Below are 22,732 nucleotides of genomic sequence, written 5' to 3' on the forward strand. Positions count from 1 at the left end.
ATGTTAATCATTGAACTCAATCAAGTCATTCACCTAATGAACATCTACGTCAAGTTAAAACATTGTACGTCAATTAAAATCAGGGTTGTTATGTTCCAAAGTCTTGACCAATCAAATTGCTTATCGCTACTTAGCATCAGTAGAAAATTCTCATCATCGAACTTAGTCAAGGTAATGATATGATGAATCTATACTCAGAGTTTCATCACTCTCACTTAATTATAAACAACGTTATCGTGCCCCAAAGCATCAATTCAACCAATCAGATTGCTTATTTCTGCTTACCGTAAGCAGAAAATGTTTATCACTGAACTCCATCAAGGCATTCACTTAATGAACGCCTTTGAACATTCTACCTCAATTAGAAGGAGAGTTATTGTGTTCCAAAGTCTCGACCAATCAAATTGCTTAATGCTCTGCTTACCCTGAGCAGAAAATGTTCATTCGAACTTAGTCAAGGTATTGATGTGATAAAACTATACACCAAGTTTCCTCACTCTCTCTTCATTAGAACTAAAGTTATCATGTCCCAAAGTATCAACCAATCAAATTGCTTTCTCTGCTTAACCTAAGCAGAACATTCTCATCTTCAAACTCCATCCCCCAATAAAGATCTATGCCAAGTTTGACAGAAAATGCTCATCTTCTAACTACATCAAGGCATTGACCTAATAAACACCTTCACCAAGTTTGAACATTCTAGTTCATTTAGAAGGAGAGGTATTGTTTTCCAAAAAGTGTGACGGACATACAGACGAACCCATTTTAATAGTCCTGTGCTTTCTTTGGAAGGCGGGGGACAATAAAAAGGGTTGATGAGAACAAAAGTCAAATGTTCTCAGTTATACCTGCATGGATTTTCATTAAATTTGGTATGAACAATGAACAATGCTAATTGCAAGTCCCAAAAAAATACTGGACAATTTTGGGCCATAGACTGCGATTTGTCAGGTATTCATGGAAATGCCAAAAAACGATGAGTTTTCTAAAATTTCTTGGAAAGTCTGTTAGTACCATACATGCCAAATAGATTTAATGATAATCCCCCCATTAGATCGAAAGTAGAGGTTATAAGCGACATTTCGACACCAAAAACCGTAAAATATCAACGCAAAGTCTTTTAAAATCTTTGTTCATTATTTACCTTCAAACAATATTTTGTGATTTTCGGTCGATTCGTTGAATACGTCCACAACAAGTTCTAAAATACAACAATTCGGACGTAAAAGTAAATATTTACTTCAGTGCACTACTCTGCTGCTCTAAAAATCATTTTATACATTCAAAAATGGTAATCTTCGATCATCAATATATGAAATTCAGCCATGTTCCAGTCGCGATAGATGGTAGACCTGGATAATTGCGTCTTACAGCGAATTCCTTCTGATTTATTCAAGAACTGATCTAGGTCGGGGAAAACTTCTTGTTTGCTATAAATAATATGTATCTTTCCGCTTGTAGCCTACCTCAATTATTACACAACAAACGGTCGGGCTGTTATTGTGTCCTCTGGGTTATTTTACACAAGGAACAAGTGTGCAAAGTCTTAATAAGTTTGGTGTTGAAAAGTTAGTGCGTATCGGAGACTACCCAACTCAACGCCCTTAATAATGACAATTTAGCATAACAAGCGGTTTCCAGGCAACCATTTTGTCGAGAAATTTCAGTACGATTTTCACAAAATTTAACTCCGCCATCGTTTGTGCGTAACCGTGATATATTTAAACTTTTTTTTTCAATTGGATAAAAATTATAACCTCTACAGGTACCACAAGCTGAAAACGTTACTTTTTGTTCAATCAGGGGCCCCACCGTTATCCAGAAAATTACGATCTGATATGAGCGAATGTCAAAAGGAACTAAGATCTTTGGGTTTTACACATACAGTTCAAGATTTATCAAAATTGGTTAAAAATTGTGACTTCTAGAGGGTCCACAACCTTGGTATTACATACTTTTACACAATTGGTGTAGACAGAGCAGCCTTTTTGTCGAACAGTTTTGGTCCGATTTTCATGAAATTCGAACTCATCAGGATTAAAAGGGTTTTTTTTAAAACTGAATACAAATTGTGACGTCGAGAGGGTCCACAATCTAAAAACATGATTTTCTTTAACAATCAGGGCCCGTAATCCAGGAAGTTGCAACTGATTTGCACAAACATTGAAAGGAACAAAGATCTTGCGGTTATAAAAATAAATTTCAAGCCTCAAGTTTCATCACAGCCAAATAAAAATTGTGACAGTCAACCAGCCAAAGTAAAAACGTGATTTTCAGTGCAATCAGTGGCCATAAACAATAAAGTGGTCCGACACATGCCAATTTCGAAAGGAACCGAGATGTTTGGAAAATTTCGGATAATATTGTGACCTGTCGAGCGCCGACAATCAAATTGTGGACTGGCTGGGCTAATGAAGACGGGCATACGCCATACAATGTGCTATGAGGGAAATTTTGCAAGGGCAGCGGCGATACGGCCTACTCTTATATCAAATTCCAACTGTCAAGGGATTTTTTACGTGCACACCAATGTGTACACAGGACCTCAGTCTTCCGTCTCATCCGAATGACTAGACAGCTGTCCTTGCCAGGCCCTCCGTCCTGCATCACTAACAAGGGGAAACCACGCCGGAAAATCTGGATGAACTGTCTTGGCCAATGCAGGGATCGAACACCCGACCTCCAGGCTATTGAGCCAGCGTCTTTACCATGTGATCCCCCTGGACTGACGTCCAGGCAGGGGCGAATCAGGTCGACGACATGATATACCGGTACGGTCACATGAAAATGTGAGAAACTTCCAAAATATGGGCATATAAAAAAACAGTAAGCTTATATTATCCAACATAGATATGCATGTAAATTATTGTGATACGAGTTGAAATAATAGTGGATTTGGTTACAAGTGAAACTTCACAAATTACTTGGAGTAAATTTGGAGGGGCCATTAGACACAATGAAATGAAATTAAACGTCCTACTGTTCTACTCCAAACTGGGCTAATGAAGACGGGCATATGCCATACAGTGTGCTATGAGGGAAATTTTGCCCAAGTAGCGGCCTACTCTTATATCGAATTCTAACTGTCAAGGGATCTTTTACGTGCACGCCAATGTGTACACATAGGCCCCCGGTTCTTCGTACCATCTGAACGACTAGACAGCTGTCCATGCCAGGCCCTCCATCCTGCATCACTGACAAGGGGGAACCACATGAAAAATCTGGATGCACTTTCTCAGCCAATGCAGGGCTCTAATACCTGACCTCCAGGCCAGTGAGCCAGTGTCTTTCCCACTTAGTGCCATTAGACACAAAAACTGTTAAATGTGGACCTATTATTTTAAATTAAAAATGATAATTTGGTATAAAGAACAGAGAGAGAGAAATGGTGTTTAACGTCCACTCGACACAAACTAGGTAATTTCGGGACTAACATATGGTTTTAATTTTATTTCAATAATTCGCTTGCGCATAGGGGTCTTTAGCAGTGGGAGGAAACCGGAGCACCCGGAGAAAACCCACGAGGTTGGACAGGCGATCCTACTCCTTGTCACGTACAACCGGATAATCGAAACCACGCCAGTCGACTCAATGACAGACTTTATGATACAGCGCACGCATGCTAACCATTGAGCCATCCACCCCACCCCACCCCACCCACCCCGGTATAAAGAACAGCAAATATTCATATAAATTACAGTTGGTAAATAAAATTGGTATTTTTTTGGTGAATGTGATTAATAATTAATGTCAATCTATCACCCCAGAGAGAAAGAGAGAGAGAGAGAGAGAGAGAGAAAGAGAGAGAGAGAGAGAGGGGGTTTAATATTCACTGACACAAACTAGGTCATTTCGGGACTGACATATGGTTCAATTTTATTTCAATAATTCGCTTACGCGTAGGGGCCTTTAGCAGTGGGAGGAAACCGGATCACCCCAAATAACAAAAAATGTCATATCTTCTTATCAACAAAAATTACTGTGCTAGCTTTAAAATGTGCATTTTAGACTTCTCAACACCCTTAATACTGGTGAAACGAGTAGTAAAACTAGTCCGCACCTCAGGCTATTTTTATGACGAGACTTTCTGAGCCCTCTATCGGCGAAGTTAAAAGCTGTAGATCTATACAGTCGTAAAAATAGTCCTGTGGCTATTGTTACGACCATCGATTTCTATTACTCCTGGGGATCACGTGGCTAAGTGGGTAAGACGCTAGCTCGCTAGCCTGGAGGTCGGGTGTTCGATCCCTGCATTGGCCGAGAAAGTTCATCCGGTTTTTCCGGCGTGGTTCTCCCTTGTCAGTGATGCAGGACGGAGGGGCTGACAAGGAAAGCTGTCTAGTCGTTCGGATGGGACGAAAAAACGAGGGTCCCGTGTACACATTGGCGTGCACGTAAAAGATTCCTTGACAGTTGGAATTCGATATAAGAGTAGGCCGTAGTGCCGCTGTCCGGGCAAAATTTCCCTCATAGCACACTGTATGGCGTATGCCCGTCTTCATTAGCCCAGGTTAGGAGCAGAACAGTAGGACGTTAAACCCCATTTCATTTTTATTTCTATTACTCCTCTGAATCAATGGATTTCAACTTCACTACACAGGCACTCTGATGATTACACTTTGCTCCAATGTATGCCGGGGATCGCGTGGCTAAGTGGGTAAGACGCTGGCTCGCTAGCTTGGCGATCGGGTGTTCGATCCATGCATTGGCCGAGAAAGTTCAACCAGATTTTCCAGCGTGGTTTCCCCTTGTCATTGATGGGTTGAAAAACCGAGGTCCCGTGTACACACTGGCGTGTACGGAAAAGATCACTTGGCAGTTGGAATTCGATATAAGAGTAGGCCATAGTGCCGCTGCCCGGGCAAAATTTCCCTTCCTCATAGCACACTCTATGGCGTATGTCCGTCTTCATATGTCCGTAGGGCGTTAAACCTCATTTCATTTCATTTCCAATGTATGCCCCCCACCCCCTCTCGAAAAAACCTGGATACGCACGGGCCTTACAGACTAGGGTTAGGGTTAAACATAATTTGCAGATTGGGGGCTCTGAAAACATCGTCGTAACAATAGCCACAGGTTTATAATACATGTATATAGATTTCAAACTATTACTAGACTAATAGGCCTGATACTCTATAATACTTAATCATCATCTAGGCCTAGTCTAGGCTAGTTAATAATTATCTGTTTTCGGCTAGAATTACTGACTTCTGTTAGTCACGAAGTGTTACACAAAAGCCCACGTAAAAATAACAACATTGGCAATGACTTATGGTTTAACAATAAATAAATTGTACTCACCGTCTAATAAATCTTCTTTTCGGCCAGTCTTCGCCGTAGATATTGGTCAATTTTTTCTCACTTCGACAGTAAGTAACGCACTGTGACAAAAACAGCGCCATTTTTGAACTAGTCTCTATCATCCAGACAAATCCCGTACGTGAAGACTAGGGTGTTCTGGGTGACCGAGACTATTTTTGAACGGGAAACGACATTCGGTAGACTTCGTTTTTTTCCAATACCGTCACATTACTTGGCCTATAACATTAATTTTTACATTCCGGTGATCTTAATCTCTATACGAACAAAGAGTCCATTTGTGGATATAATTTTACGATGGACTCGATGACCTTGAACAATTTTTTTCTTTAACAATGTTTGGTAAAACAATTAAAAAACGTAAAATAATTTAGAATAATTGAATAATATTTGCTTTTTTAAGAGAAAAATATAGATCATTTATTTGAGACCTTAAAGATTAGATGTTTGGCCAAGTTGAAGGTCGTGGTTCAAAAGAACATTAAATTCCTTTCAAACCATCTGAACTGTCCCAAGGTCCTGGGCCAAGGTCAAATAGGTGAAACTGGCTTTGAAATAAAACTTCTAAGGTCAATTTTCCATTCTCTGCCTTGACCTATAAATAACCTTCCATAAATGATCTTGAACTTGGCTTTACGTCCCATATTTATTTAGCTATATCTCAAAACACAAGGCCCTTGTAGATGCATGTCCCAGATGTCAAGGAAAGGCCATGGCGTTGGTTTAGTAGATAATTGTCAGTGTTTCAACACACCAAAAAATAATAGCCACAGATGCAACACCGAGGTACAAAAGCCCAAGATACCCATTACAAATGGCCTTTAAAAATTATGCGTCAATCAAAGAGCAATCATGTTGAAAACAAAGGTTGTAGCCCTAATTAAGGCCCAAACTAGTTTACGGCGCATCTATCCGGGCTACTTCGGTAAATTATGTCCGGAGAAGCCTACCATAAACATCTCCTGGGGTGTGAAATCCCCCCCCCCCCCGCGCGGGTAAAGGAAGCTGACAAATATTGGTACACCAAATTTACTATCGGAGTAAGGTCGACTAGGGTTCTAAACTAAGTTTTAAAACAAATTTCATTTTTTGTCTTCCCCGCTGCCTATTTGAAGGATTGGGTTGGAATTGTTAGGGCCCTCTGACCATGGACCCCATTCGGACACACAATGAATTTCAGATTAATACTCATTAGGGTTCCAAAGATATGGCGTCTGCACGAAGTTGAATCAAAGTTACTTACAACTTTAAGACTCCGGCTATCCCAACTAAATCGTCCACGGTGAACCAGAATATCGCCTTGTATTTTACCTCAGAGGTCAAAGTCATATCAAACTTGAAAATTGTTAAAACATGGAAAATAAAAATGGTAAAGTCAGGTAAATTGACCTTTAATGTGTTGAAGTCCATGTTATTGCCTACCGAGAAGTGATCTTGAACTTGAAAAAAGCTCTGAAAGTCATATCACGACAAGCCAATATCCAGATTAAGATGGGACTTTTGGCCAAGTTCATGTTCATGGGTCAACAAGAACATTAAAGGACCATCAAATCTATTGAGTAGACTCCGAGTATGACTCCGAAATAAGATTTCTTTTTCAAGGCAAATGCTTTGGCTTTGACCTATTGTATATATAATGACCTTTCATAAATGACCCTGAAGTTGACCTTACCTCTCACATTTACTTACCTATATCTCACAACGGAAAGGCACTGGTAGAAACATGCCCCAGAGATCAAGGTCATAATGTCGGTTACGTAGAGAATTGTCAGTGTTTCAGCGTACTAAAAACTGATGGCCACCCAAGGAACAGTGAGGTACAAAATACCAAGATTCCTATTAAAAATGACCTTTAATGAATTTGGTCCAGCTAAAGAGCAGCCAATTTGAAAAAAAAAGATGGCAGTCCGAATTAAGGTCATAATCAGTTGATGTCTGAATATTTGGAATATTTACTGGTTAGATTTGGTTCTGTTATGTCGAAAATATGTTGTGCTCGTCTATGGCAGCCATTTTAGGTCGTAAACTTTTCGCAGTGACCCACACTTTGTCAACTTTCATCGACTGATTATTACGGTGTTGGTAGTGCAAAAGGTAGGGGTCTACGTCAAAATATAACTTTCACAAAATGTTTGGACTTTTCGTATGACTTCTGATGACCTTTATTATTTTTTTTTATCAATGTTGAGGATTTCAAAAATGTACATGTAATAGATTTTTATCGTACTGTGCCAAAATTTTATATAGGGAATAGTGTCGAGGTAGAATTTTCGAATTACCTCCGATGACCTTGAAAATTTTTATTCTTAAAAAAAATTCGTGTACTGTTTGTAGTACTTCGAATTGAAGTCGCATTTCAGAATTGGTCAAAGAAGTATCAGATGGTTCATCCGGAGTTCAAATCTGAACGTTTTAAAAGTTTACAAATGTCACTAGAACGATATTAATTAATGTTTAGTAAGGTTTCATAGTAGCAACGATGTAACTTCAAATAAAACATTAAACATTAGAAATTTTCGACTGTTTCGTTTAATTTAACGTTTTTAGGTTATGAAAACGCAACGTTTAAAAAACTAAGATCCAACAGAATCAATATAAAAGCATGAATACATATATTAATAACGTTCAAAGAATTATAAGTTAAAACATTACATACTTTATTTTATAAGAAATACTTTACTAATGTGTACAGAAGGTCTGGTTAGGCTTAGGAAATAACTTTGTATCAGATGGTTCATTTGATGTTCTTGAAATAGCTTATTTGAACGTCAGTAAAGTAAACGTCAATAGATCAATACCAATTAATGTTTTGTAACTTCTCACAGTTTCGACGACGAAACGTCAAATAAAACGCGCTTGAAACATTAATCGTAAGTCTAAATGCAGTTCTTGTCAGTAAAATATTTAAACAAAAAAAAACATCTAAATATAAAACGTTTTACGAACATTTTGGGATGGTTATTTTTGTTCGTTTAATTTAAACGTTTATTCTATTAGGAACATGGGACGTCTTTAAAAACTAAAATCCAATATAATCAATATAACGTCGCGAACAAATATATTTATAATGTTCAAAGAGCCATAAGTTAAAACGGTACAAATATACACTAGAAAAACATAGTGTACTAACGTTTGCAGGTTGTCTGACCAGGCTTGAGATATAACGTTGAATCAGACAGCTCATTTGACGTTGTTGGAACAAGTAATATGAACGTTTCTAAAGTAAACGTCACTAGAAGGATATTAATTAATGTTTAGTAACGTCTCGCATTAATCTAAAGTCTTTATGCAACGATTGTCTAACGAACCATAAAAAAACACTGGGGAGTTATTTTTGTTCATTTAATTCAAACTTTTTAGAAGAGGAACACGGAACGTTTAAAAGTAAGTATAAAATCTAATATCAATAGTACGTCTAGGAAATTACGTTTTATCAGATGACTCATCCGAAGTTCTTTAGAACATCAAATCTTAACGTTTTAAAAGTAAACGTCACTAGATACGCATTAATTAATGTTTAGTAACGTTTTACAGTATCAACGATGTAACGTCAAAGAGAACGCGATTCAAAGTAAAGGCACATAGCTAGTAAAACATTCAGAAAAATATTTTTTCCATTAAGATGTAACACGAAAATACAACGTTTTCAGTCCGACTTTCATTGTTCGTTTAATTAAAATATTTTAGATAAATAGAACGGAATATTTAAAAAATACTTAAATCCAATTAAAATCAATATAACGTCTTTGATAAATAGTTTACTAACGTTTAAAAGCCTAGGAAATAACGTTCTATCAGATTATTCGACGTTGGAACAACTAATCTGAATGTTGCAAAAGTAAACGTTACTAGAACGATATTAATTACCGTTTAGTAACGTCTCACAGTCTCAACGATGTAACATCTAATAAAACGCGTTTGAAACATTATTCCAAACTTTAAATGCAAATTGTGGGCGGGGGGGGGGGGTATTTTTATTTGTTTAGTTAAACACTTTTAGATTAGTAAAACGGAACGTTTTAAAAACTAAGATCCAATATAATTATTATAATTCGGAAATAATTCGGGATTATAAGTTAAATTTTATTTACATTAGAAGAAACTAGTTTACTAACGTTTACAGACTGTCCGAACAGAATTAGGAAATAGGGCCGTATCTGATGGTTCCTTTGACGTACTTGGCATAACTAATCTGAACATTTCCAATGTAAACGTTCATAGAACAAATTTAATTAATGTAAAGTAACGCCCCACAGTATAACCGATGTAACGCCAAATAAAACGAGTCTGAAAGATCAATTTAATGTTTCAATGGAACGTTTGTCAATGAAATATTGCAAAATCATCTAAAATAACGTTAGGTTATTGTTAAATTACAGGAGACAGGTGTTGAATAAAAATAGAACGTTGTACGAACTTTATTGGAGATTATTTTTTGTTGTTTTAATTTAAACATTTTTAGATTAGGAAAACAGAACACTTTGAAAACTTGAATCCAATACAATCAATATAACGTTACAAACAAATATATTAATAACGTTCAAAGAATTATAAGTTAAAACGCTACAAAAGTTTATTGACGTTAACAGGTTGTTTGACCAGTCTTGTGAAATAACCTTGAATCAGATGGTTCATCTGACGTTCTTGGAACAATTAACCTGGATGTTTCTAAAGTAAACGTCAATAGAACGATACTAATTAATGTTAAGTAACGTCTCACAGTATCAACGATGTGACGCCCCCCCCCCCACCAGAAAACCGGGATTTAAACATTAATCTAATGTTTTAATAAAACGTCTGTCAATGGACATTAACAAACATCCAAAATAACACCAGGTCATTGGTAAATTACAGGAAAACTATGTAACATGGAAATATAACGTTTTTACAAACTTTATTGAGAGGTTATTTTTATCGTTTAATTTCAACGTATTTCTATTTGGAAACAGAACGTTTTAAAAACCAAAACCCAATATAACCAAGATTGTGACCTCTATAGGGTCCACGTTACAAACAAATATATAAATAAAGTTCAAACAATCATAGTTAAAACGATACAAAAGTTACGTTAGAATAACGTGGTTTACTGACGTTTACATTTTGTTTGGTCAGGCCTGGGAAATAACGTTGAATCAGGTGGTTCATTTGATGTTCTTGGAACAACTAATCTGAACGTTTCTAATGTAAACGCCAATAGAACGATATTAATTAATGTTTAGTAAAGTTTCACAGTATCAAGGATATAAAGTCATAATAAAACGGGGCTGAAACATTAATCTAATGTTTTAATGCAACGTTTGCTAATGATGTAAGATGTAAAAAAGAAGTAAAATGGAAATATGTTTTGCGAATTTTATTGTAAGGTTGTTTTTATTTTCGTTTCGTTTAAAAACTAAAATCCAATAATCAATATAACGTCACAAACAAATATATTAATAACGTTCAAACAACCATAAGCTAAAACGCTACGAAAGTTACGTTAAACGAACATAGTTTACTGACGTTTACAGGTTGTCTGAAATAACTTAGGAAGTACCGTTGAATCAGGTGGTTCATTTGACGTTCTCGGAACAACTAATCCCAACGTTTCTGAAGTAAAAGTCGCTAGAACGATAATAATTAATGCTAAGCAACGCCTCACAGTATCAAGGATATAACATAAAAAAACGGGTTTGAAACAGTACAATATAGTTACGTTAGAAGAACATAATTTTATGACGTTTACAGGTTGTCTGGCCAGGCTTTGGAAATAACGTTGATTCAGGTGGTTCCGTTGACGTTCTTGGAACAACTAATCTGAACGTTTCTAATGTTTTAATGCAACGTTTGCTAATCATGTAAGATGTAAACCAGCGGCTGCCAGGCAGGATACGCCCACATTTTCGAGAGATGAATAGAGAACAAGCTAAAAAGAAAGTGATTTTTCCTACAATCAAGGGCCATGATTCGGGAAATTACAATTCGATATGCGCAAATTTCGAAAGGAACCGAGATCTTTGGGTTATAAACTTACATTTCAAGTTTCAACAAAATCGGATAAAAATTGTGACCTCTATAGGGTTCACAACCTTGATATACCATATTTTTACGCTATTTGAGAACGAGGGGCCGCAATTTTGTCTGTCAGTTTTGGGCTGATTTTCACAAAATTCGAACTCAGCCGGCCTTAGGGTATAACGGTAATACACTAAAACGTTTTTTTTAAAATAGGATAAAAACTATGACCTCTATAGGGTCCACAAGCTAAAAACGATATTTTTCCTGCAATCAAGGGCCATAATTCAAGAAATTACAATTCGATATGCGCAAATATCGAAAGGAACCGAGATCTTTGTGTTATAAACTTATATTTTTTAAATCGGATAAAAATTATGACCTCTATAGGGTCCACAAGCTAAAAACGCTATTTTTCGTACAATCAGGGGCCATAATTCTGGAAGTTACAGTCCAATATGCGCGAATATCGAAGGGAACCAAGATCTTTGGGTTATAAACTTACATTTTAAGTTTCAACAAAATCGGATAAAAATTGTGACCTCTATAGGGTCCACAAACTTGATATACCATATTTTTACGCTATTCGAGAACGAAGGGCGGCCATTTTGTCTGTCAGCCGTCCTTGGGGTGTAACGGTGATATAATAATAGGTTTTTTTTTAAATCGGATAAAAATTTATGACCTCTATAGGGTCCACAAGCTAAAGACGCGATTTTTCGTACAATCAGGTGCCTTAATTCAAGAAGTTACTTTCCGATATGTGCGAATATCGAAACGAACCGAGATCGTTGGGTTATAAGCATACATTTCAATTTGAAACCAAATCGCAAGCTAAAAGCGTAATTTTTCGTACAATCAGGGCCATAATCCATGAAGTTACAGTCCGATACATGCCAATATCGAAAGGATCCGAGATCTTAGGGTGATAAACCTATATTTCAAGTTTCATTGAAATCGGATAAAAATTGTGACCTGTAGACTGTTCACAACATTTGTGGACGGAGGGACGGACGTCCGGATGAACGGACGGACGGACGGAAAGGGGCGACGACAATATACGTCCACATGAAAATGTGGGCGTATAAAAACGATGTAAATTGGAAATACAACATTTTACGAAATTTATTGTAAGGTTTTTATTTTCGTTTAATTTCAACGCTTTTAGATTAGGAAAACAGAACGTTTTAAAGACTGAAATCCAATATAATCAATATAACGTTACAAACAAATATATTACTAACGTTCAAAGAATCATAAGTTAAAACGTTACAATAGTTACGTTAGAAGAACATAATTTTCTGACGTTTACAGGTTGTCTGGCCAGGCTTGGGAAATAACGTTGATTCAGGTGGCTCAGTTGACGTTTCTAAAGTAAACGTCACTAGAACGATATTAATTAATGTTTAGTAACGTTTCACAGTAGCAACGATTTAACGTCATAAAACACGGTGTCGAAACATTAATCTAAGTTTTTAATGCAACCTTTTCTAATGATGTAAGATGTAAAGAATATGTAAAATAGAAATACAATGTTTTACGAACTTTATTCGAAGGGTTTATTTTTCGTTTAATTTTAACGTTTTTAGATTACGAAAACAGAACGTTTTACAAACTGAATCAATATAGCGTCACGAACAAATATATTACTAACGTTCAAAGAATCATAAGTTAAAACGCTACAATAGTTACGTTAGAAGAACATAATTTACTGACATGCTAAATTAAGAGTGCGATTTGTTCAGTTCTTTTTTTAGCAATATCGTTGATTCAAAGATTGATATTGAGGAAGTCAAATAAATCCTTGTCGACCATTAGCTTTAAAATGTGACTACTTTTAGCTATAAAACTTTAATGCACTTACTCAGCATCATCGCTTTTACAAAAAACCATCACATGTGAAGAAGAGGGACTTCCATTGGTTCACGTCCGACTGGCCACATATATGAAGATCCCCTACTTCCCGGCAAGGGTGCCCACAAAACATTTGCTTTCTGCTTTTTAACATCCATAATTGCTGAAGCAGAAAAAAAATATTCTATGATCTATGAGACCAAGACAATTATGGGTGAGCAAAATTATTGAAATATAATATTCAATTAAATTTCCATTGTTGATTAACTTATAAACAGTTCAATAAGTTGATAATCCAAGATTCAAAATAGCCTATTCTGTGTCAGCTGAATTCTGTAACCTAGTCTTTGTTGTCCAGAGAGAAATAACGAGGAAACACTAAACTTCTGCCATAAATGAAAATGTCGAAAGCATTCATTGGTAATTTTGCACGATACATGTATGTGTAAGTTCTATTTCAGTTTAAAGGAGCTAAATCGCTAATATTTGGGGCCTAGACATTGACCTTAATGGATTGCAATGCATATAATAATGTACATGTAATATGATTTTATATAAGATCTTTTGAGTGCGACGTATTTCCGGTGTCTATTTTTAGCCTGGCCTTTTTCTTGACGTATAATCTTAACATAGTAAATGCTAAGGAAAACAGGGTTTTTCCTCTTTATCTTTTAATATTAAACGTATTCTTGATGTAAAATGCGTGTAGCATTCGTAATAATTTTAAATTATGTCTAAATTATTTTTTTTCCGTTTTATTGACGAAATACTGCGTTGTAGCAGACGATATAATCTCGCACATGGTACAGTTGACCGCTGTACGCAAAAGCATAAACAAAAGCATAATTTTACTGCAAACAATAATAGATAATATCTGTTTGGTTGTAAAATGCCACGAAATAGAGCATAAGAGTAAATAATAGAATGGGTTATAGAGTGGTGACCTGTGGTTCCGCGAAAGAATCATTCAAGGTGATATTAAAATTCAAGCGACCGTAGAACATCTAAAAAAAAGGAACAAATAATAATCACGCTGTAAAAAATAATCTGTATAGAATGCGCCGAGTCCAGTTATATATTTGTATTCAACAGTTGTTCTTGGAGCCGAATACTGAATTAGAAACTGATAAAATGGACACAAATCTATCGTTTTTCATTCTTGGTTGCGACAGTGGAGATAAACTGTCTGAATTAAAATTTCACAGAGTGCCAAAAGCTGAGCCAAGACGATTTATGTGGCTGGAAAAAAGGGTTTTAAAAAATATTCAGATTCAAATTGATCATCGTTTTGTTCTTTCTGTTATTCATATTCCATCAAGAGGAAATTTTATGAAAATGGCTGAATTTTTACTCCGGGCATCAAACAACTATTTTATCATTGGTTAGAGCCATTTAAACGCCGGGAAATTTACAATAGCTATTGGCTAACAAAACGCATAAACAATCTTATTTGCATATTGCATACTATTTATAGTATTATTAATTAGCTGGACCAAATTCCTAGTTCTGGTCAGGAGCACGGATCAGTCATCCACTTGTTTTCCTCAGTTGCATATGGCCATTCAAGTCTGGTAAACTTGCCGTATCTTTTCTATATCGGGGTTTAGGTAAATATCGGTTTCTGGCATCGGTCGGTAAACCTTACACGATAGAAATGGCGATCGGTTCAATTTTATGTAAAACAAGCTTGCTGTATGACGGTATTTTCACACAAAAAACACACAATGGCCTATGGGTTTCAGTCTACGAATAAGGCCAGGGGGTGAGCATGACCGTAAATGACATCAAAAGGGAAACCCGTAAAAGCTCATATAAATTGATTTACGTTCAATTGTTTCCGTTTGGACTCTAATTTCAAATCAGTTATGTCCAGCGAGGAGGAGGAGTCAACAAAATTACAATTTCTAGTGTCAGGTTATTCCAGTCTATTGCGAATGCTCTCCAGATAAGATATGGCGTCACCAATTGACAGGAGTTGTGGAATATGTCTAGCCTCGTTCTTTCTGGTCACGTGTTACAAATGACGCTGAAACGTAGGCTACTATCAGACTATCAGTATCACTATGATACCTGATTCGTGTAGCCTACCAACGGTAAAATGTTTATTTTGTCTTAAATATTGGATATCAGAAGACTACATTTTCCCAGTAAGGTCATAACATCAATGTTGATTTGAATTGACAAATAATACGTGTTTTCAATGTGGAAGACTTTTGATCTGAATTTGATAATATTGTGAGTTAGTATAGTAGAGACTTATCTACTTTAAAAGCATCTTTTCAAATAAAAAATAAATTAACATACCTTTTTTTGTTACGGCCTTTTATGTCGATTGTGCAATGTTTAGATGACTGCACTACCACAATGTTGTGGTCTGTAATATACGACTTATATGTATTATACAGTTTCGTTCGCCATTTTGAATTAACACAAGACATCAAAATCGGGAAAGTAAAGACAAAGTGAAAGTCATGTAAAAAAGCATTTATTTTTTTAAAATAATATTGGCCCACTAAAATAACAAATTGACAGATTAGGCCTACTTTTCACAGTAATTCTAGATGAAATTCCCCTATTTCGAACATCCTAATATGCTTCAAATTGGCGGACGAAACTGTAGTGTAAAAAACGTGAAGTCCTGTCGGTGTATGGTCTAACCGGCTAGTAGCTAGGCCCAATGACTATTGCAGCGTATTGGCATAATGAATAAAATGAATCCATGATTAGTAGCCCTACCAATAAAGTTACAGGCACTATGGCATCAATTTTTCCTATGTGGTATCTGTTTGACACACCAGCCAAATTTCACTTTTCAGTCTGAATTTGCAATGCGTTGCACCATGTGCGTTTTAGTTACGTACTGAAGAAAAACTGGTCATGCGCACAGTGTCACCGGATACATAGTCTCGATTGTCATTATGTAGATGTCTTAGAACCGACTACCGGACAATCGGAATATCGTTTATAAAGGGACGCGACTCTGTTTAGGGAACTTTTTTTTACGGTGGTTGCCCGATATTGTCCGATATAGGAATTTTGTCCGAAATTGTCCGTTCAGTCCGATTTTTTATGTGGTGTATTTTAACATTCATTTTTATGGGTTGACTTTGCCCGTATCTACCGCTAGTTAACATGAAAAAATGTGGTGCACCACAGGAGTGGGGAAAAACCACACAAGTATTAAATAGACTCATGAAAACCCACAGAAGTATATTTCAGTGAGGTCGGATGAACGGACGGACGGACAGGGGCGACGACAATATACGTCCACATGAAAATTGGAAATACAACATTTTACGAAATTTATTGTAAGGTTTTTATTTTCGTTTAATCTCAACGCTTTTAGATTAGGAAAACAGAACGTTTTAAAAACTGAAATCCAAAATAATCAATATAACGTTAGGAACAAATATATTACTAACGTTCAAAGAATCATAAGTTTTCAAAAAACGTTACAATAGTTACGTTAGAAGAACATAATTTACTGACGTTTACAGGTTGTCTGGCCAGGCTTGGGAAATAACGTTGATTCAGGTGGTTCAGTTGACGTTTTTGGAACAACTAATCTGAACGTTTCTAAAGTAAACGTCATTAGTACGATATTAATTAATGTTTAGTAACGTTTCACAGTATCACGGGGTCGAAACATTAATCTAAGTTTTTAATGCAACGTTTGCTAATGATGTAAGATGTAAAGAATATGTAAAATAGAAATACCACGTTTTACGAACTTTATTGGAAGGGTTTATTTTTCGTTTAATTTTAACGTTTTTAGATTAGGAAAACAGTTTTAAAACGTTTTAAAAACTGAATCAATATAACGTCACAAACAAATATATTACTAACGTTCAAAGAATCATAAGTTAAAACGCTACAATAGTTACGTTAGAAGAACATAATTTACTGACGTTTACAGGTTGTCTGACCAGGCTTTGGAAATAACGTTGATTCAGGTGGTTCAGTTGACGTTCTTGGAACAACTAATCTGAACGTTTCTAATGTAATCGTCACTAGAACGATATTAATTAATGTCTAGTAACGTTTCACAGTACCAACGCTATAACGTCACAAACAACGGGTTTGAAACAATAATCTAATATTTTAATGCAACGTTTGCTAATGATGTAAGATGTAAAAAAAGACGTAAATTGGAAATACAACATTTTACGAAATTTATTGTAAGGTTTTTTATTTTCGTTTAATTTCAACGCCTTTAGATTAGGAAAACAGAATGTTTTAAAAATTAAAATCCAATAATCAATATAACGTCACAAACAAATATATTAATAACGTTCAAAGAATCATAACCTAAAACGCTACGAAAGTTAGGTTAAACGAACATAGTTTACTGACCGTTTAGTAACGTTTCACAGTATCAACTATTTAACGTCATAAAACACGGGGTCGAAACATTACTCTAAGTTTTTAATGCAACGTTTGCTAATGATGTAAGATGTAAAGAATATTTAAAATAGAAATACAACGTTTTACGAACTTTATTGGAAGGGTTTATTTTTCGTTTAATTTTAACGTTTTTAGATTAGGAAAACAGAACGTTTTAAAAAACTGAATCAATATAACGTCACAAACAAATATATTACTAACGTTCAAAGAATCATAAGTTAAAACACTACAATAGTTACGTTAGAAGAACATAATATACTGACGTTTACAGGTTGTCTGACCAGGCTTTGGAAATAACGTTGATTCAGGTGGTTCAGTTAACGTTCTTGGAACAACTAATCTGAACGTTTCTAATGTAATCGTCACTAGAACGATATTAATTAATGTTTAGTAACGTTTCACAGTATCAACGATATAACGTCATAAAAAAACGGGTTTGAAACATTAATCTAATGTTTTAATGCAACGTTTGCTAATGATGTAAGATGCAAAAAAAGATGTAAATTGGAAATACAACGTTTCACAGTATCAACGATAAAACGTCATAAAAAACGGGGTTGAAACATTAATATAATGTTTTAATGCAATGTTTGCCGATTAAACATTATAAAAACATTCAAAATAAAGTTCGGTCATTGTTGAATGAAAGTAAAATTAAAATGTCAAAAGATAACATTCTGGCGATCTTTCTGGAACGTTTATAAAAAGTACAGTCTATCTCTGAACCTTTTTCGAACGTTTGGAGAACTTGCTTAAACAAACATTCTGAACGCAACCATATTAGAAACAATTACGAATGTTACCAAAATGTTTTGTGTTTGCTGGAGTGTATGTCAAAATTAGATTGTAATATGCGCAGTTGCCGAGAAATAGGCAATTTTGCATGCATCACTTTTCACGTTATTTTGCATGTAAAAGAGTCAATTATCGTTCGATTTTCAATTTTTGTTACCACATGATGCCTCATGCCACCTTTGACTAGGTCAATACAATTTAACAGTTTCACTGTCACTGAAAATGACGACATTTGGGCAAAAACCCATACGACCATACAGATATCACAAAATGGTTTCTAACTTGTTCGGTTGCAGAGATATAGACGATATTCTACAAGTCACTTTTCAAGGTTTTGGTCTATAAAAGTGTCAATTATTATTTATAATATGCCATTTATAATTTCAAAGAATTAATGTAACATTTTTATGATCATCGGAAGTAATGTAATTTTGGCAAAAACTGTATTTTTAGCCTTCAAATTGTTTTGAAGTGAGTTATATTTATCATTCGTTTAACATTATGATATTTGATTTTAATGGACGTACAGATGGGATCAATACGATCATATAGATGTCCAAAAATAGCTTCTATCATCTTCACTTGTCGAGAAATTTCCCATTAAAAAGTCAGCTAACTTAGCGGTAAGTTAGTAACAAATTTTGTAAGGATAACTTTTTTGACATATGTAACACATGGTAACAAATGTATAAATGAAATTGATATTGCTGGGTAACTGGCACCGGAAGTGGCATAAGTTCAAGGGTAACGTGGCACCGGTGAAACCCGTCATTACTGCATCGCAGTTCTAGTTCTTATTATTATTATTTTTTTTCCACTTGAGCATATCTCAGAAACTACTAATTGTCGGATCAATTCGATGTCTTCGGTTTTACTGGGAAAGTGGGTGTGACTTAGAGATTAAAGCTATTTGTCCGAAACGAAATGTCCGAAACGTCAAAGTTGTCGTTTTTTGAAATATTGCAGTAATATTAACAATAATCGTCGGATTTTAACATTGGATACATTTTGACATAGCCTGAGACAGGGCACATAGCTACGGTAGTTTAGATTTTTTATTTTCGACGAATCTTTGGAGATATTAGGCGCAAAATTTTGAAAATTTAAATTTTGACAAAAAACTTTTTTATAAATGAATAATTTTTTTTATGCCATTTTACCCAGGGTTAAGGGCTCGTCTAATTTGAACAAAAATGTGAACATTTTTTGTCTCGATAATTTTTCTTGGCCGCTATTGGCTAATTCAGTTTATCGGCTCTAGGTTAATTATTTATTGCCCGATTTTTAGAAAACAAAGTTCATATGCTCCATGATTCAAATTCTCAATTTTTTTATTAGAGGTAAAGTTTTCTATTGGCACCGGATGTGACGCAATTTTGTTAAAAACTCCAATTTTGTCGAATCGGAACGTCTTTTAACTAGCAAATGTTAATTTTTGCAAATCTGATGCCCCTACCAAAGGCGCAAAAAATCTCGGACTCGCTTTTTTAAATTTTGGTTTTGTATTTGCGCCATTTCGATTTAATGGTGAAAAAAGGTGTTAAAATGAGCTATTTACAACCCATTCAGGCTTTTCATATTTTAAAATATTTCTTCACAACTTTCATAAACTTGTAGCATTAATCCATACGAAGAGAATCATATCTCAAAATTAGTTTGTAATATGAGCAGTTGCCGAGAAATGGTCAATTTTGCATGAGTCACTCTTTACGCTATTATGTGCCTGTAAAAGAGTCAATTATTATTGGATTTTCATAAAAGTGACACCATTTGATGCATAATGTCAATTGTGGCTAGTTCAACTCAATTTAACATTTTCAATGTTGACGAAAATGACGAAATTAGGGCAAAAACTGTACTTATAGCCTTCGAAACAAAAAAATTATTCAAATGAGTCGTATTTGTTGTTTGTTTAAAATTTTGAAATTTGATTCTAATCAACAAATAGAATGAACCCATACGATCATATAGATATCACAAAATGGTTCAGTTGCAGAGAAATAGGCAATTTTCAACAGGTCACTTTTTTGTCCATAAAAGTGTCAATTATTATTCGATTTTCATGAAATTTCTACTGTGTGATACCTAATGTCATTTACGATTTCATACAGGTAAATCAACATTTTCATTATCACCGGAAGTAACGACATTTTGGAAAAAACTATATTTTTAGCCTTTAAAACATATATTTTATTCAAATGAGTCTGATTTGTAATGTTTTTAAAATTATGATATTTGATTCCAATCAACAAATCGATTGAACCCATACGATCATACAGATACGAAAAAATGGTTTCTAACTTGTACGGTTGCAGAGAAATAGACGATTTTCTACAAGTCACTGTTCAAGGTTTTTGGTCTATGAAAGTGGCAATTATTATTCCATTTACATAAAATTTTCACCATGTGATGCCTTATGCCATTTCTGATTTCATAAAACTAATTTAACATTTTCATTATCACCGGAAGTAATGTAGTTTTGTCAGGATCACTTACATGTAACAAATGTATACAATGAATTGATATTGCTGGATTTGGTTGATTCTGCGTACATTTTATTTGATGTGTGCAATGCTTATATGGAAACATGTTTAATGGTTTCATCGGTACCGGAAGTGACATATGTTCAAGGGTAACGGGGCACCGGTGAAACCCGTCATTACTGCGTCGCTGTTCTAGTTATCATTATTATTATTATTATTGTGTCTAACCATGGGATCTTTCTAAAACTTTGACCTACCCCACTCTCCCCCCAACATGGGTGGTAGCTTTTGATCCGAAATCACTAAACTTTACGAACGAAGAAATAGACCTATCAGTTTTTTGACTGATTTTGCTATTGTTTTCTTCTTTGTGTGTCCTGTAAAAAGTGCAATTACGAAAAACGTGAATTTAATCAAAACAAAATCGGCTAAATTCTGACCGGGTTAAAAAGGAAAATATTTCAAAATGTTACTAACTGAGGAAAAGGATGAAAGTATTGTTGATTAATGTATAACGGTATGAAACATTTTTACCGGGTAAAATTTCCAGTTTGTACATATTCACGGTCACTTCCTGTCACATGTCATGGGTTGTATAAAGAATCTAAAAAAAGTAAAAAGAATTATTAAAATCGGCAAAAAATTTTGAAAATTCGTCGCTGTGATTTCGACCCGGAAGTTGAGACCAACTTAACAACTTCTTTAATTCTTGCACGATTTTCATGAAATTTAGTATGTTAGTAGATCTTACCAAGGCGTCTTTAAAGATGTCATTATAAATTTTCTAACTTATCTCCCCTTGATGAAATTAAGGATCAAATTTTTTTAAAAAATCGACAAAATATAGGTACAAAATTATTTTTTGTACTAGTTAAGAAAGAACTGATGTGTACACAAAATATGAAGTCTGTCGATTGAAGTGCCACCGGAACCCTTCGAGAAATTAAGGATCAAAATATTCAAAAATATCGAAAAGACGGGTCAGATTGCCTTGGAAATTTATTTCTGTACTGGGTAAGACACTGCTGATGCGTGCGCATAATATGGAGTTTGTTGATGGAACCAGAAGTGCCATTATCTTGAAACGTGAGAAATCCCTAACACTTTTGCGATATTATACTTACGGACATGGGAGTTGCATTTTCTAAATCCTTGAAGGAATACCTAAAAATCTATCGGAGCAGAATTTTGATCACGTCAACTGAAGGTCACCTTTTTGAATTCAATATAAAAAATAGTGAAAAATCAGCGTTAACGGGAGTGAAAATAAACATATTATGCAGTGGTTTGAAGAACTCGTCTCTTATTTCCGAAATGAATACATTTCTGGATCGCCGAGATCAGGGTCAAATTTTTGATATTTGCAAATTTCAAAATTTCGAATTTTGCCTTTGACCTTTATCGTGCCGACAAAGTTCTTTACAGGACAATTTATTTCCTTGATTTTAAAAATTCCCAAATTTGTCTTATATATTCAAATAGCTGAGGTCAATCTTATTCCAAAAATATAATTTCCAATTAATGTTATCTAATTTAATTTTTTCAATATTTTTCCGCCCTATTTGTGTGCTTTTCCGGCATTTTCATTTTATTTTCTGTCCGTTTCGGGCTTGATTCATTTTTCTGACACTTCTTACAAATTATTCTTTCGCCCGGGTGAAATGTTTCTCGGTATATTTAGGCTTATAACTTCGCAAGTTTTTGACTGATTTTCACGATTATTTTTTCTTGTTCGGATTATTTATATAACCCCATGTAACAGAAGTGACCTTAAATATGAAGGATTTTATATCTGCTATGCAGATCTAGTTATTATTATTATTATTATTATTATTATTGTGTGTGTTCCCTGCAAATCGGATTCCTCAGAATCTAACCATGGG

General features: G+C 35.0%; 1 protein-coding gene across 1 annotated transcript in view; it reads left to right on the forward strand.

The window, feature by feature from the left end:
* The window catches only part of LOC126821476 (uncharacterized), a 40,465-nt gene extending 18,130 nt beyond the window's left edge, over nt 1-22,335 (forward strand). The window contains exon 2 of the mRNA XM_050549922.2: nt 22,332-22,335. Coding sequence (XP_050405879.2) covers nt 22,332-22,335 — 4 coding nt within the window. The remainder of the gene's footprint in view (nt 1-22,331) is intronic.
* The last annotated feature ends 397 nt before the right edge of the window (nt 22,336-22,732 follow it).

The sequence above is a fragment of the Patella vulgata genome, chromosome 5 (genome assembly GCF_932274485.2).
Source record: "Patella vulgata chromosome 5, xgPatVulg1.2, whole genome shotgun sequence".
Classification (NCBI taxonomy): domain Eukaryota; kingdom Metazoa; phylum Mollusca; class Gastropoda; family Patellidae; genus Patella; species Patella vulgata.